General features: G+C 43.4%; 1 protein-coding gene across 1 annotated transcript in view; it reads right to left on the reverse strand.

Annotated features, from left to right (window-relative positions):
- Positions 1-17572, reverse strand: part of MYO3B (myosin IIIB) — a 263260-nt gene that overhangs the window by 211139 nt on the left and 34549 nt on the right. The window contains exons 6-9 of the mRNA XM_073646976.1: positions 13194-13396; positions 7260-7358; positions 7030-7144; positions 1623-1749 (exon numbers count right to left, since the gene is read on the reverse strand). Coding sequence (XP_073503077.1) covers positions 1623-1749; positions 7030-7144; positions 7260-7358; positions 13194-13396 — 544 coding nt within the window. The remainder of the gene's footprint in view (positions 1-1622; positions 1750-7029; positions 7145-7259; positions 7359-13193; positions 13397-17572) is intronic.

The raw sequence follows: 17572 nt of genomic DNA on the forward strand, positions 1-17572 counted from the left end.
ACCGCCACGAGACTACAACCCTCAACAGATCCGGCTCCGGGTAAGCTCCCGCGTGCACAACGCAGCGCGACACAGGCCCAGGGGCGCGTCACATGCGCCTCCACCTTTCCATTTCCACCTGCTCAATAGGACATGCATTTATCCACTTACACCGGATTTTATCATTTAAAATGCCTCTGTTCCACTGATTCTGGAATAGTTTTTCTTCTTTGCTCATCTGTTCCAAAATGATGCCCCTATATAATAAAGATGCAAATTATCCCTTCAACCGATTGGACGTATAACACTTCTCTGCTGGAGTTTACTTTTTCTCCTCTATGACAGAAGTCCAGTGGTATACGCCCAGTTGGCTGAAGGGAAAATTTGCATCTTTAATACCAGCTGCATAACTTTGCAAAGAAGGGGCATAGAGGTAATTGTCTTAAATAAGATATAAACAATGAAAGATCTCTTTAAATACATGTATATTGGGCTCAAATCATTTTTTAATTGGGTATCAATAAAAATGTTGCACCATTTGGCTTTTACAAGCTCATTGTTTCCCCTCATATTACTGGCTGCAGAATGAGTTAACTGAGAATCCGTCAGTGAGATTTTTCTGACGGGGAATTAGTGACTCTTTTATCTTTTTTTTCCCCCCGAAAACCTCCTCTCAGCTGTTTTATGAACATATCAAAGTTCATCTGAATTTTGATGTGGTCTTTGGTTATAAATCAGCAAAGAGAAGTTTGGAAAAAGACAAATAAAAGAGTTACAAACTCCCCATCAGAACAAGCTTATTGATGGAATCTCAATTAACTCATTTTATAACCAGCAATGTGTGAGAAACCAAGACCCTGTAAAAGATAAGTAATGCAACATGTTTGACAAAACCCAATTGCAAAAATAGTTTTCAACTGAAAAAATGTGAATTTAAGGGGAACCTGATAGCTGTTACATGCTACCTGATCCATGGCAGTATTAATCAGGCACTGGCTGAATGATTTCAGCCAGGTATGATTGACTCTGAAACACTGCAATGTTTCAGAGAAAAGAATCTGTTAAAAGCGACATAAAAGTCTAGTTGGACAGGCAGGTCCCCAGAGGCTTCTCTGTACCCGCTCCCCTGGAGTGACAGGTCTCTCCCTGCATGCATGCATACGGGAAGACCTATCACTCCAGGGCAGTGGAAGCAAACAGCATGAGCTACCAAGCTCAGTGATTGGCTGCAGCGGTGACATCATGTCAACAGCTCACTTCACCGCTGCAGCCAATCACTGGTTCAGTGGCTCTGTTGAATTATACTGCATGAGCCACTAAGCTTGGTGATCAGCTGCAATGGTGATGTCAGATGTCAATGGCAACGGAGCCGGCACTGGACTCAGGGAGGGGAGTACCTGCTCTGCAATGTACAGTATATGTGTTTGGAGTTCAATTTTCTTAAAGTGGAACACCCCTTTAAGACATAAAAACTTAGACGTAAGTAAAAGTTAAAACCATCTCAAAAGTAGCAGTAAAGCACGTAAAAATGGCACTCGATGTGATCTGGTCAACTAAAATTATATAAATATCCCACTAGTCATGTCGTTAATGAATAGTTTCATATCTGTCATGTGTCCGTCCTATTAGCCATTTTATTATACCGTTTTCTAAGGCTTCTCCATTAGGAACTTCGCTTTTGTCAGTCTGATGTTTAGAAGATATGGCCGTGAACTCGATGTTCCCTGTGTTCAGTATTCCGGCCAGAATTCTGTACACCGAGTGGACTTCCTGTTAATTAAAGGTGAAGGTAACACAATGGACATTAATTCTACAAATGAACAGAAAAAAAGACAAATATCGTAAACCTGGTGAAATACGTCTCAAAGGTAATTGCTCAGTGTCAAGTTAACGTATGTTGTCTCTATGCAGAGAATTCCTAATGGGATCCAATGTTATGTAGTACAGGATTCTACAAATACGTATAAACCTTACATGAACAATATTCTGTATATACACAGCCGGTGGCTACACACAAAATATCTCATGATATGTCCAGATTAGCCATTGAGACTCAAGCCGGATGCCCACCGAAGGAATGTTGACCAATTATCAAAAAATATGCCAGTGTCTCTTGCAAATGTAGAGATTTGTGATTTTGCAGCCAATAAATTTTGATAAAAATTCAGCATTCTATATACTGTACTTACAGGTAACCTCAACCTAGGACCAAAAAAGATTCGCTTTAGATCAAAATATCTGTATAATGCCTAAAGTCAGGTCCACATGTGGAGGAATTTTTCAGCCATGGACCTACAAATTCTTGGAAAATCCATAAAGGTCCAATGGTAAAATCTGCATATCTTACATGTAGATTCACCACTGATTTCATTCCTATACATTCAGCAGGTAAAATAAGCTGCAAAAGTTCTCGGTATTTACTCAATATAATGCGCACGCTGCAGACCTTTTTCTTATTTGCTTGTTTTTCTTCTGCATATGGATGGAATCTTCCTGATCTGATATAATTGCTGTGCTGTGATCAGGTGTATCCCCCTGTTACTTTCATCCCATATAACTATTATGGTGCTGCACTAAAAATTGTTATCAAAAAATGACCTTTAGCAGGTTTTTATGTACATTGTTGCTGTATTTTTACATTTCTGTATCATTAGCTACAGTGGGTACGGAAAGTATTCAGACCCCTTTAATTTCACTCTTTGTTTCATTGCAGCCATTTTGTAAATTTTAAAAAGTTCATTTTTTTCTCAGTAAAGTACACTCTGCACCCCATCTTGACTGGAAATATCCCAGAAATGTAGAAACTTTTGCAAATTTATTAAAAAAGAAAAACTGAAATATCACATGGTCATAAGTATTCAGACCCTTTGCTCAGTATTGAGTAGAAGCACCCCGTTGAGCTAGTACAGCCATGAGTCTTCTTGGGAATGATGCAACAAGTTTTTCACACCTGGATTTGGGGATCCTCTGCCATTCTTCCTTGCAGATCCTCTCCAGTTCCATCAGGTTGGATGGTGAACGTTGGTGGACAGCCATTTTCAGGTTTCTCCAGAGATGCTCAATTGGGTTTAGGTCAAGGCTCTGGCTGGGCCAGTCAAGAATGGTCACAGAGTTGTTCTGAAGCCACTCCTTTGTTATTTTAGCTGTGTGCTTAGGGTCATTGTCTTGTTGGAAGGTGAACCTTCGGCCAAGTCTGAAGTCCAGAGCACTCTGGAAGAGGTTTTCATCCAGGATATCTCTGTACTTGGCCGCATTCATGTTTCCTTTAATTGCAACCAGTCGTCCTGTCCCTGCAGCTGAAAAACACCCCCATAGTATTATGCTGCCACCAGCATGTTTCACTGTTGGGATTGTATTGGGCAGGTGATGAGCAGTGCCTGGTTTCCTCCACAAATACAGCTTAGAATTATCACCAAAAAGTTCTATATTCGTCTCATCAGATATATAAAAAAAAAAAGAACACTTTTTCACACTGTCCTCCAGGCCACAAACTGGATGCATACTTCCTGTTCTGTACAGAAGACTTTTCAGCAGTCTCATTATCATCACAGACAGGATTACAACGAAAGGTAATGCCTTCATATACAGCAGCAGATAACATAGGAAACTACCATTCACAATATGTGATGTTGCAGCTCACCTTCTCCTTTACAATGACTGATAACACCTTTATACAACCCCTGGCAAAAATTATGGAATCACCAGGCTCAGAGGATGTTCATTCAGTTGATTAATGTTGTTGAAAAAAAGCAGATCACAGACATGGCACAAAACTAAAGTAATTTCAAATGACAACTTTAGGGCCTTAAGAAACACTAAAAGAAATCAAGATTAAAAATGTGGTACTCAGTAAGGGTAATTTTTTTCAGACCAAGCAGAGGGAAAAAATTATGGAATCACTCAATTCTGAGGAAAAAATTATGGAATCATGAACAACAAACACACAAAAGAACACTCCAATACATCACTAGTATTTTGTTGCACCGCCTCTGGCTTTAATAGCAGCTTGCAGTCTCTGAGGCATGGACTTAATGAGTGACAAACAGTACTCTTCATCAATCTGGCTCCAACTTTCTCTGATTGCTGTTGCCAGATCAGCTTTGCAGGTTGGAGCCTTGTCATGGACCATTTTCTTCAACTTCCACCAAAGATTTTCAATTGGATTGAGATCCGGACTATTTGCAGGCCATGACATTGACCTTATGTGTCTTCTTTCAAGGAATGTTTTCACAGTTTTTGCTCTATTGCAGGATGCATTATCATCTTGAAAAATGATGTCATCATCCCCAAACATCCTTTCAATTGATGGGATAAGAAAACTGTCCAAATATCAATGTAAACTTGGGCATTTACTGAAGATGTAATGACAGCCATCTCCCCAGTGCCTTTACCTGACATGCAGCCCCATATCATCAATGACTGTGGAAATTTGCATGTTCTCTTCATGCAGTCATCTTTATAAATCTCATTGGAACGGCACCAAACAAAAGTTCCAGCATCATCACCTTGCCCAATGCAAATTCGCGATTCATCAGTGAATATGACTTTCATCCAGTCATCCACAGTCCACGATTGCTTTTCCTTAGCCCATTGTAACCTTGTTTTTTTCTGTTTAGGTGTTAATGATGGCTTATGTTTAGCTTTTCTGTATGTAAATCCCATTTCCTTTAGGCGGTTTCTTACAGTTCGGTCACAGACATTGACTCCAGTTTCCTCCCATTCGTTCCTCATTTGTTTTGCTGTGCATTTCCTGTTTTGGAGACATATTGCTTTAAGTTTCCGGTCTTGACGCTTTGATGTCTTCCTTGGTCTACCAGTATGTTTGCCTTTAACAACCTTCCCATGTTGTTTGTATTTGGTCCAGATTTTAGACACAGCTGACTGTGAACAACCAACATCTTTTACAACATTGCGTGATGATTTACCTTCTTTTAAGAGTTTGATAATCCTCTCCTTTGTTTCAATTGACATCTCTCCTGTTGGAGCCATGATTCATGTCAGTCCACTTGGTGCAACAGCTCTCCAAGGTGTGATCACTCCTTTTTAGATGCAGACTAACGAGCAGATCTAATTTGATGCAGGTGTTAGTTTTGGAAATGAAAATTTACAGGGTGATTTCATAATTTTTTCCTCAGAATTGAGTGATTCCATAATTTTTTCCCTCTGCTTGGTCTGAAAAAAATGACCCTTACTGAGTACCACATTTTTAATCTTTATTTCTTTTAGTGTTTCTTAAAGCCCTAAAGTTGCCATTTGAAATGACTTTAGTTTTGTGCCATGTCTGTGATCTGCTTTTTTCAACAACATTAAACAACTGAATGAACATCCTCAGAGCCCGGTGATTCCATAATTTTTGCCAGGGGTTGTATACAGCAGATAACACAGGATCCTCCATTCACATTAGGTGATGTCACAGCACACCTCCTCCTGCATAATGTGTGATAACAGCTCTATATACAGCAGATAACAATGGATCTACCATTCACAATAGCTGATGTCATAGCTCACCTCCTCCTCCTGTACAATGACTGATAACACTTCTATATACAGCAGATAACACAGGATCCTCAATTCACAATATATGATGTCACAGTTCACCTCCTCCTCCTGTACAATGACTGATAACACCTCAATATACAGACGATAACACAGGCTCCTCCATTCACAATAGGTGATGTTACAGCTCACCTCCTCCTCCTGTACAATGACTGATAACACCTCTATATACAGCAGATAACAAAGGCTCCTCCATTCACAATATATGATGTCACAGCTCACCTCCTCCTAATGTACAATGATTGATGATAACACCTCTATATACAGCAGATAACAAAGGCTCCTCCATTCACAATATATGATGTCACAGCTCACCTCCTCCTCCTGTACAATGACTGATAACACCTCTATATACAGAAGATAACACAGGATCCTCAATTCACAATATATGATGTCACAGCTGACATTCTCCCCCTCTCTTCACAATGACTTTTTCCCAGATTAGAGAATGTGCAGATAATGTTTCTATACCAACAAATAGGGTATGAGTCAGTCTGTTGCGGCTAATTTCCAGGTGCCCAACAGGAGGTATGAGCCTAATAGTAGGCTTATTGACAAGTGTGGAATTTGTAAGATTTGTAATTTTTTTTCTCACTATAGATTGTGATATAAAAAAAACATAATCAACTTAAAAAAACATTTAATATAAAATCCTAATTTACAAATCAGATAATTTTCTGATTACACATTTCCTTTAATGACAGATTGCGATTGCATCCTCCTCCCCCTCCTCTCTGTCTTCTCTTTATTGCAGCTTTTTTGTATGAGGGTGTCAAACATTTATAATGACCATTCAAAAAAAAATCATCGTAATATAGTCACTCTATTAATACTGTCAAAACTACACTCTTTACTTGTCCTTTCCAACCTGGTAATGAATTTATTAAAAATATGAAATTAGTAATTTTGCAATTTTCACACTGACCACTGGGACTATTTTAGACTCTTACTTCCTGTCTTTTAGGAAGAGTTTACAGCAGTTTCCTTATCAGAGGCAGTATTACAATGACAGGTAACACTTCTATACACAGCTGATAACCCAAGATCCACCAATCACAATAGGTGATGTCACAGCTGACCTGCTCCCCCTCCTTTCACAATGATCTTCAATGAGGCTTCATTACAAAAGATAGAGCTGAGGTCTGTCTGACCATTGTGGCTTTACACATGTGTTGTTTCCTGAAACAAAAGGAAGTATGAGTCTAATAAAGCCCCAGTGGCCAGTGTGAAAATTGCAACATTTCTATGTTTTTATTTTAAATACAGATCGTACAACCCCTTTAAGTCACTGGGGTCACTGAGGACTTGTGGATGTACAAAAACGGCTTTCATGTTCTAAGTAACTTCGTATTGTAATCTTCCTATAGTTTTACAGAAGTCACAATTGGAAAAGAAAAAAAAATTGTACATATTGAAACATTGTTCTAGAATTCCAAATAAGAGAAAGGTAAATGGGTGTAAAACGTCCTCCTCAAACCCCCCGTTTTTACTCACATCATTACTAAATCCTATAATCCTAAAACAATGTTGAATTGCAGCAAATTGTCTTCTGTAAGATTCCTTGGAGATAATATCTTGCATGACTGAACCTGTTTCATTGTCAATGTATCTATTAGTAATAAAAGAAAAATAAAAAGATTAGTAATAAAAAATAGCAAATAAACAGAGATTAACTGTAAGAAAACCAGAAGATGTGGCGAATAGTTTTTTGTTTTTTTTCTTACCTCGGAGGCTTTCTCTCCGGGAGACTGTATTCTGAAAGCTTTTTATGATGATAAAGACCAGCATATATGTAATAAAATATATGGAAATTCTTCTCACCCCTGAAGGAAATGGAAAACATAAACTGTAAATGGAAAATGGACCAAACATAGAACCCAGGAGTTATCAAACTGATTAAGTTACTTGTACTGAGAATATTAAAAGGGCGATAAACTTTTTTTTTTTGCTAATTAAAACAAGATACTAAAACATTTTTTTCTAATCTGTTATGATTTTATGACTGCATATTTCATTTATTACAAGTTTTTTTGGAAGGGCCAACCTTTGCTCCTGTAAACACTTCAAGATATTTGCTTTACAGCAGGGTACTGCCCATAATAAACCTCGGAGACCTCAGAGACTTCTCTGGCCGAGTTTAGCAGGAAAGCTTTGTCAGAGGGTCTCTCTGCAGAGAAGAGGAAGCGGTGAACCATCTCCATAATCTACTGTCACTACAGGCTCCTGTGTTATCTGCCTCTAGCTTTATAATAATAGGGTAACTTTTCATTGTAAGGGCTCATTCGTACAGCAGTGTTTTGCGTACGAGTGCTATCTATCTGTGTTTTTCATGGATAGTATTAGTACCTATGAGAGTCTATGGGGATGTTCACATGTCTGTGATTTTTTGCAGACTCTGTGTTCCTTGCAAAATCATGGAGACATGTCCGATGTTGATGCGAGTGTCTGATCAAACTTGGTAATGAAAGTCTAAGTGCTATCCGAGTGCTGTCCGTTTTCCGCAGACTGATAGGTAGAAGGTGGAAAAACTTTTTTTTCCCGCATTAGCGAAAAACTGGTGAAACTCCGACCAAACTCTGATGAAAATCTTATCAAAGGCACTCATGAAACTGGGACAGATTTTCTCGTATAAGAAAATCACTGACGTGTGTATGAACCCTAACCATGATGATGAAGGGCCTGCTGAGAAGTGATGTCTATAAACCAAGAAGTGGCGACCATTTGTGAGTGTAAGAAGGTATGCCATAAGAAACGAGAATCCTCAGCGCTGTGCGGCATTTGTGCAAGAAGACTGCCATCTACCGTCCAAGCGGGACTTTGTGGAACCAACCGGAAGAGGGAGAGTTTCAGAAAGGAAGAGTTTAGATGGAACACCGGGTCAGGTGAGCTTGATGACGCAGTTTCCCGATATAAAAGGCCAGAGTGCCAAAACGGGAGCGGTTTTGGCGCCAAGTAAAGGAACAGGCAAGACGTGCGTCACGGGAGACACTGAGGCTGAGGTGACACTATTGAAAGAAAGCCTGAGGCAGCGGGTTGTGGTGTGCCTGGAAGCAGAACCCAGGTGGTGCAAGATCAGTCACAGAACCTAGACTACTCTGGTCAAGACTTGAAAACCAGACCTGCACCGGTCAAGACCTGGAGTCCAGACTACGCAGGTCAAGAGCCGGGTCCCAGCCTTCATCTCACCAGGTATGAGAGACATCCGCCATCGGTCAAGCACCAAAGATCTGGGAGGAGATTCCGCTTGGGTGTGGACGCCTGTGTTGGTGAACAGAAGGCGCGAGTTAGCCGAGCCGTTGCTTCCAGCACTGACGTACAGTACAGGGGTTGGTCTGGGCTAGTAGAACAGACAGGGCGGTGGCCGGTTGAAGCAAAGGCGGGCCAGCGAACCTTTTTAGACTTTGTCAGGAGGACTTGCGGCCTAGTAGGAAAAACTGGAGACCTCCATTAGGGCCTGAGTAAAAAGAAGATATAGTCCCAATGCAGATAGGCCACAGCACCATTACCCATGCCAGTAGTTAAAGAGTTAAAGACACATTCTACGAGAGACTGTTATAATAGCTAAAGTGAACAGGAGGAGTCATTGTAAATCTGATATTGTATATTTCATGTTGTAATCATCCTGTTTTTGCATCAATTACCATTGAAATAATTACTATAATTTGCTGCCATAACAGGGAAATAAATAATTTAACTGGTTACTTCCGCCTTGTGTTCATCTGTGCATTGCATCCAGTCCCCAGCTTACATGAGGATTAGGGAATATTGTGGAAAATAAAACATTCCAGATTTTTTTTTAGCCATTTCCTGGTCCAGAAAGTAATAGTACGTCATGGGGAGGGCACGCCATACAGGGCAGGTGCTGGCTGAGTGAAATTTCTAGCAATGATCGCTGCTGTTAGTCCCCTTGAATGCTGCTGTCAATCACTGACAACAGCATTTAACTGACGTGATCCTGGTGGGACGTCCGTTCTGGCACCACTCACACCCTTCACCTGCGCAGCATGATCTCGGGGCACCGATAGATTGTCATGGCAGAGGACTTCTAAAGACCTCCTCTGCTGCCTTTTTGGTGCACACAGGCTGGGTGTCATAGTAGATCGTAATTCTTCTATACACTTCAATACTGTAATATTGCATTATATAGTTTAAGTCATCCCAAGTCCCCTAAGGAGACGAAAATGTTAAGTGCAACACGCAAAAAACAAACCCTCATACAGCTCCATTGATGCAAAAATAAAAAAAAATGGACAGGTCTCGAAAAATGGCAACAAAAAACTAAGTTCACTGTTTTTTAAACCACAAAAATAATACAACAAAACGACACCAGTTCGGTATCACTGTAATCGTACTGATGTGATGAATCATGTTACCAGGTCATTTTTACCATACAATGAACACGGTAAAAACAAAACCCAAAAAACAATGGTGGAATTGCAAATTTTTTTTCACTATTTCCCTGCATTCTGATTTTTTTTTCTTTTTAGCAGTACATTACATGGTAAAATGAAACGTGTCAGTAAAAACTACAATTCATCCATTCTCCCACCACCCCCTCTTATAAAAAAACCCCTCATATTGCTATGCTGATGAAAAAATAAAAAGGTCTTGGAAGAAGGGGATGAAAAAAACAAAAGAGCAAAAACGAAGAATAGCCGTGTCCTTAAATGGTTAATATAGACTTCTCAAAATTTAAATTGCAACACCAAAAAGGAAAAATTGTGGAATTATGGAAATCACAGGATCGATAGACGTTAATGGTCTGCAAATGATGGAAAAATAGTAACAAAAGTTTCAAAACATCTCGATTTATACAACATCGAGTGTGAGCGCCACTTGCAGAAATTCCGGCATTTACAGCCTTGGCTGCTATCCGTGAGGTTATTAATGGTTGTCTGGTGAATGTTCTGCCGCGCTGAATGCACTTGGGCAAATCATCAAGATCCGCTGCTGACAGCTCCCTTTGCAATTGTGATCAATGATGTCCAAGATGTGTTCGATGGGAGACAATTCCAGAAACGCTGCAGGCCATAGTGGCACATTTAGAATCTAGACCACGCTGACTGCTCACAGTCTACTCCTGGGATTATAGTGTGTGGTGCCACAATGTGTGAATGCAGCCTAATACTTGATTTACTATTGCATCCTGGACAGACATCTTACTTGCCTAATCCTTGCCCTGTCCCGGGTCCCATTGTACATTGTTGTTTTCTAATGGGTCCCAGGAGTCCAGTCCTTTTGCCCTGCTACTATCAGACCTCTAATTTCCATAAAATGACCATATTGTGATCAGCCAATGTATTCTACCGAGCACTGCGAATCTCCTTTAATAACGTTTACAGCAACGTAATAACTTGTACTTTATGTTGCTGCACTAAAACTTTAAAATGATGCAAAATTAACTCAGATACTGTTTTATTTCGGGCTCATTATTTCATTAGTTGCGGTTCATTAACCTTTTCTATTACAACATTATTATTCTGCTGCGAGAAAAAAAAAATCATTTACACGACTCTGTACAGTGCCCTCAGAATACTAAAAATAACAGTGAAACTTCCATCGCAGAAGACAAAAATCAACTGGATCAATGCATTATAATAATTATAAGGGCAGAAATACACTACATAAGGGGGTTTCCTGCTGAATGCCATAAATGTGGAGGGGGTGCTCTGACAAGGAGGTTTTTCTACTTGCTGATGTGAATAGCTTCTGCCAAAGTCGGACTAAGGTTCCTTGTATATGAGCAGTGTGGGACTTGGTTGGAAAATCCCACTAATAACATTGACTCTTGGGGCTCACTATTCAGCTGCATGCAAAATAAGACCTGACCCTAGTACGCAAATTTAATTTTGCTTCTATGTAATATTAATTTGGCTAGTTTGTTTATGGAATGATTACATGATACTTTTTTCTGCAAATAGTGAATCAAGTGTAGTAGTACTGCTCATCAGGACTCTTTCAGAGGGGCGGCCTACCGGATGATTCTCCTGTTCCCCTGTGGGCCAGTCCAAGCATGAATACAAGAGAAGACATAATTTCAAAGTTCCACCCTACATTCCTATAGATTATATATAAATCCTCTTATACGAACTTCGTAAGCTTTGTTGTTATGCTTGCACACACAGGACTTATCATCAGTAAGGTTCAATAGGTTAATTGTGACCAATTATAAAGAGGCCAGATTGGCAAGTTGGTTTTATAAGTTGCTTCGAAATATGGCCCCCACACAGATTAGATAAATGTCGGCCAAACGCGCTATTTCTGCATGAACATACAATCTTCTGATCAGTATGGGGGCCTCTCGATTCTCCTGACAGATGAAATTTGGGAAAAAGAAGAATTGGGCAGTGTGAACTTCAATGGCCAATTGCTTTGTTTTCAGTGGAGATAAGTCACTAACAGTCTTGTTACCCGCCCTGTAACTAGAAAAAATAAAATAAAGGTTTTTTTTTAAATTTTAAATTTTTTTTTGTCCTTTAGCCTGCACTATACACGCTGTCGTGTGAAAAACATTGACACCCATTGTGTTGTAATGACTCACAGTCCCCTTTAAAGCGCATAAAAGTTAGTCTGAGCCAAGTGCCCATGTGTATGGGGCAGTCAGGAGAGATAGTATCACGGGTGTATCAGGTTTTAAAGACAGTCATTCTGGATCTGGCTGCAGAAGGTCACTGCACTTGGCTTTTGCAGACACCTTCATGATCCTTTCATCTCTGTAGTGTAGCGGTATCCATCTCTCGCTAGGACCCAGCAGTAATCTCCACCTTCTGCTGCTAATTGACACACTCTTGCTTGATATTTAAAAGCCCTCAGTGTCTCCAGAGATTTGCCGGTGATAGAACTATTTTACCCTGCTCAGGCCTGGAGTACTAGCAGTCGGCTAGTTTCTTCTTGGAGTTTTGTGGTGGATTGTTGTCGTCTTCTCTCTGGTGTCTTCTCAAGCTAAGTGTATCCCCTTGTCTGTTTTCCTTGTTTGTCTTTAGTTGCAGTGGGGGCTGACTAGTGCTCACCCCTTCCCCTCCTTACCTAGGACTTAGCTCTAGGGACAGTTAGGGATTAGGAATCCTGCTCGGCGATAGGTGCAGAACCTATTTAGGGACAGTAGGGGAGTCAGGGTGTTGTAAGTTCTGCATAGGGGTCTCCACTCTCCCTTACCCTAGTTGTTGGACTTCCCCCCTTTTCCCATCATCGTACACTTGGTCCTTCCCATACCTAGCGTGACAGACAGATGCTGCCGAAGGAACGTTCGTCTGTCAGCTATCTCATGTACATGGCCAGCGACCCTTACAGTTCCTACCTTCCTCTAAAACTGGTGGGTCAGTATGACCCTGGCTGCAATCATGTATTAATGGAATTCAGTTGCCACCACCAAGTAATACTACATTTACAGCTGAAAGAATGTATGGACACACCAAGCAACTTTCTGCAAGCTGTAGAATAAAAACAGGGTTGTCCTGATGGGGTGTCACTATTAACAAACACTTATTTTTTTAATCAGCTAACTAAATGGAAAAATTTAAATATTATGGGCTTATAATAGACATACAGACGTCTTATACCCTCGAATTTTATATGTTAGATTTTATTGACGCAAAGTTTAACGACGACTGGCTGATGATATGAGGAAAGGTCACAATGTTTGAGGATATCTTACTTACACAGCTTGTTTTATAACCCGGGATTTTTCCAGCAGATATTCAGAGATTTTTGCACCCATGACCGCCCCTGTAGGTGTGAACATCATTTCCAGATATTTTCCAAAGCGACTTGAGTTGTCATTGATTACAGTGCAGGCATTTCCAAAGGCTTCCACCAAAGGATTAACTTGTAGGATCTTTTCCCGCAGTGCTCTATTATTAGCCTGTAAAGAAAACAGTACAACAATGGGTTTAACGAGCCACAATCCTACATGCAAACATTTTTTTGACCAGAGAAAACAAACTATGAGTATCCTGTGATTAAACAACTGCATGTTTGATGTCTTGCTCCTTACACATTAGATGTCTAAATCAATGGAGAAAAAATGTGTACGGCCAGTATGAGATATGTGAGAGAATGATCAGTCCTAATATGTTGAACAGCCATGTTTGGGCCTAGCAGCCATCTTGGACAAACTATAGCAAAGTAACTTTGCAGCTAATGAGATACAGGTCTGGGAACTTTACCCAGAGTGGAGACATAGAATGACACCAGTGCCATTAGTAGGTATGAATGGAGTCCATAAAGGATAGTTGGAACAGGAGAAGGGGATCGTAATAGGTAATAAATGGTATAATATGGTAGTGAGGAGTGTATATATTGAATTTATATAGAAACCAGAACCATAGGGCTGTCAGTGGTTGAAGAGTTACATGAATAGGCTAAAAGCAGTAATGTGAGTAATGACATTAGCTAAAAGGTACATGGAGATTAATAGGCAATACCCATTAATGTTGTCATGTTGTGTCATTGTATGCTTTGTTCTAAAATGGATATGCCTTTTGTCGCAATATGTCGTTTTCTTTGTCTAACCATGTATAAAACGCCCCTTATACTGTTGTCCGGGGCCAGATCATGGCCAGATCATCCGCCATTGTTGTACTTGTCTGGACCCCTACGCGTGTCTGCGTGTTTCAGCTCACTGTCTTCTGTATCTGCTCTGTTGCGCTTCTGTGGCACCCCAGGGGTCTGGTTTCCACAGTAATAGCAATATTACGTCTGAGAGCAGGTGGGAGGTCTCCTGGTCAGGAATCCTATGCATGCCACACCTCCTGCCCAGTCCTGGGAGGGGAAGAACTTCCCCTATATAAAACTAGGGCTGAGGCAGGGTTAGGGAGAAGAAGAGGAGTCCCAGACAGAGACACAGTCTGGTCTGGAGTGTAGCAAAAGCAAGGAAAGAAAGATCAGGAGCTCAGTGGGAGCAGTGCTAAAAGGAGTCAGGGGCTGGAAGCTGTAGAGCTCGCCCTGATTGAAGAGTTCTCACCGGACCCGGAGTCCGAGGCTGTGGGGACTAATCCTTACCCAGCAGCAGAAACCGACCGGCAGGGGATTTCAGGTCCTCTGGCCCAGAAACCCGAAGGCACGGTCACACGCAAGGGACCAGCACCGCCGTCGTGGAGCGGAAGCTACCAGAAGGCCCCGAGTCACTGGCCATACGGGTGAGCACCACACGGTACACTCAGGGACGTGGGCTACTTTTACCCGCCTCTAGCAAGGTAGCCAGAAGAGTACAATTAGTTGGGGAGGCCTACAACTCCGCCTGGCCAGGGGAGATCCTATCTGCTCACAGACTGACCAGGCCCCGATCGCTAGCCAGTACTCCGGGAGGGTCTACCGTTGCCACCAGTAAAGACCCTGAACTACACCGCACCGTGTCTGAGTGGTTCCTGGTGCCTGCGTGCAACTCTGCTAACCCCATCATTCACGTCGGCTGCCCTGAGGCCATACCCCTCCCATTGGGGGTTATACCATCCACGCTGCACATCCGTACCACCGGCCTCAGCGGTCTGCCCTGCAGCGGCGGCTTCATAGCCGCATTCAACGGGTGGCGTAGTCGAACACTCTAACATCTACTGCTAAAGACTGCCATTTAGTTTGACACCCTGGGCACGGACCGGGTCACCGCCACGAGGACTACTACCCCCAACAGATCCGGCTCCGGGTATTCCCCGCGTGCGCAACGCTGCACCACAGCACAGGCCCAGGGGGCGCGCCAACTTTTGGCGTAGTCGGCAGGATTTCGTGCCCGCAACCACCGGGTACTGCGTGCCTGAAAAAGAGACTTTTAAACTTACCTGTGGTGAAGATTCCCGCCATCCGACGCCATCTTCTGCCTTCTTCCCGCCATCCGTGGAGTTTTCCCGCCGTTGGACGCCATCTTGAAGACGCCGCGCGGGAAGAAGAGGGGCGTGGACTCCGAAAGCGCGCGAGAACTGGAGCTCCGCCTCACGTCCGGACGTTGCGTAAGGTCCTGGAAGGAGCCCAGCAGACGCCGACGTCACAGGAGCGCGACGGAAGGTCCTCGACCCTGACGATCCACTGCGGAGCCGCGGCCTACGGAAGAGGATCATCGCAAGGTAGGCCACGGTCCACTAGGGGGGGAGGAGGATGTCGGATACGGAGGAGAGCTTCACTGCCACAGCCACCGCCAGCGCCACCGCTGCAGCGGTCATGCCTTTCACGATGCCCTATATCCCGGGGGCAGCCTGGCTACCCCAGTACTCAGGGGAGTCACATACCCTGAATGACTTTAGAGAAAAGCTGGCTAGCCTCTTCCAGGTGTACCCCCTCACAGAAGAGCAAAAAGTGAGCATCCTGGTGGCCCAACTAACCGGGGCAGCCCAAAGGGAGGTAAAGTCCTGGCCACTTGGGAGGAGGAGGACTGTCGCAGAGATACTAGCCCGGCTGAAGGACACCTTTGATACCCGTACCTCAGCCGAGATCAAGCTTAGATTCTACGGGTGCAAACAGCGAGCACATGAGAATATAAGGGACTATGCACTAAACCTACAAGAGGCCCTGAGAGCCATTAAGCAGGCCGACCCTGACGGCGTGGGAAACGAGGACAGGCTGTTGACCGAACAATTTATAGGGGGACTATATTGCAATGCCCACCGAACCCAGTTGCGGGCAATGGCCTTACAGGATCCTCATCTGGACTTTGCACAGTTCAAGGACAGAGCCATTCGGGTGCTCCGAGAACCGGCACCGGGTGGCGTTGTGGCCCACAGGCGCCCTACTACCGCTTACCACCAGGAGGCGGCGCCCTTGTCGGCAGGGCCTGTGGGAGCTGATGCGCAGGCTTTGAACAATGACCCGGCTCCAGACCTGCACCATCAGGTCCAAGAGCTAGCTAAAAGCGTAGCTGCGCTAACCCGAACTGTGCAGTCTTTACAGGTTGCTGCTCCAGGGAAGATCCAGCTGGCATCCGGACCGGAGGACATCCCGTGGCGTCGACCAAGGAGGATCCCACCGGCCAGAGGAAGACCCAGCGACCGATACAACGAGGACGGACAACCCATCTGCCGCCGCTGCAATCAACCCGGACATATGGCAAGGTACTGTCCTTTAAACTGGCACAACCTGGGGTAGAGGGCCAACCCCTAGGAATAAGATCACCAGGCCCATCGAACTGGCGTGACAAATACGTGGGAGGACGTCCAGTCTTGCCTGTAGTACTGGATGGCATTCCTATGAGTGCCCTACTTGACACCGGGTCACAGGTCACCACCATCCCGTACGTGCTCTTTAAGCAGTACTGGAATGACTCGGATATAACCCGCTACCCTGACGACGACTTGAGTATCATCGCCAGCAATGGTCAACCCGTGCCACAGATCGGATTCAAAGAAATGACCATTAAAGTCGGTAGAGTCGAACTGGCAGCACAGGGACTGATCATTGTAGACATTGACAAGCGCGAGAGTCACCCAAAGATAACTCTAGGAACTAATGTGATTGAAAATTGTCTTGCAGAGGTGATTTTCATTTTACAGCAGGTTGCCAAGAACGCCAGCTCCGGCCAACAGCGAGTGCTCCAAAAAGAGATCCGGGCACTGATGCGGCGGCAACAGGTGGAACTCTCCGGTGGTGAGATTGGAAGCGTGAGAATGTGTGACCCTTTCCCTATTGCCATGCCCCCAAAAAGTGAAATGATGATTTGGTGCCGGGCAGCTATTGGTCTAAGAGGTAGAGACTACCAAGCAATGGTAGAACCCGTCTACTCAGACAGTAGGCCCACCATTTTGACAGCACGGGGGGTGGTTGATGTACGCCATGGGAGGGTGCCCGTTCGCATAATAAATATCGGGAAGAGGGAAGTGTACCTGCCCCGGTATGCTACGCTAGCCAAATTGTATACCATCAATCAAAATTCTGTACAGTCCGTGGAACCCTTGCCTCCATCTCATCCAGAGGAAGGTAACGGCTCTAAGAAAAGAATAGAGGACTGGTGTCAGCAACTACATTTGGGTACTGACTCCACTCCCTCACACCAGAAACAGGGAGTCTATCGGGTGGTTCAAGAGTACGAGAGAGTGTTTAGTAAACACCCGTTAGA

This window comes from Phyllobates terribilis, unplaced genomic scaffold, assembly GCF_046119375.1.
Source record: "Phyllobates terribilis strain yellow unplaced genomic scaffold, ASM4611937v1 Scaffold_9__5_contigs__length_417890890, whole genome shotgun sequence".
Taxonomy (NCBI): Eukaryota; Metazoa; Chordata; class Amphibia; order Anura; family Dendrobatidae; genus Phyllobates; species Phyllobates terribilis.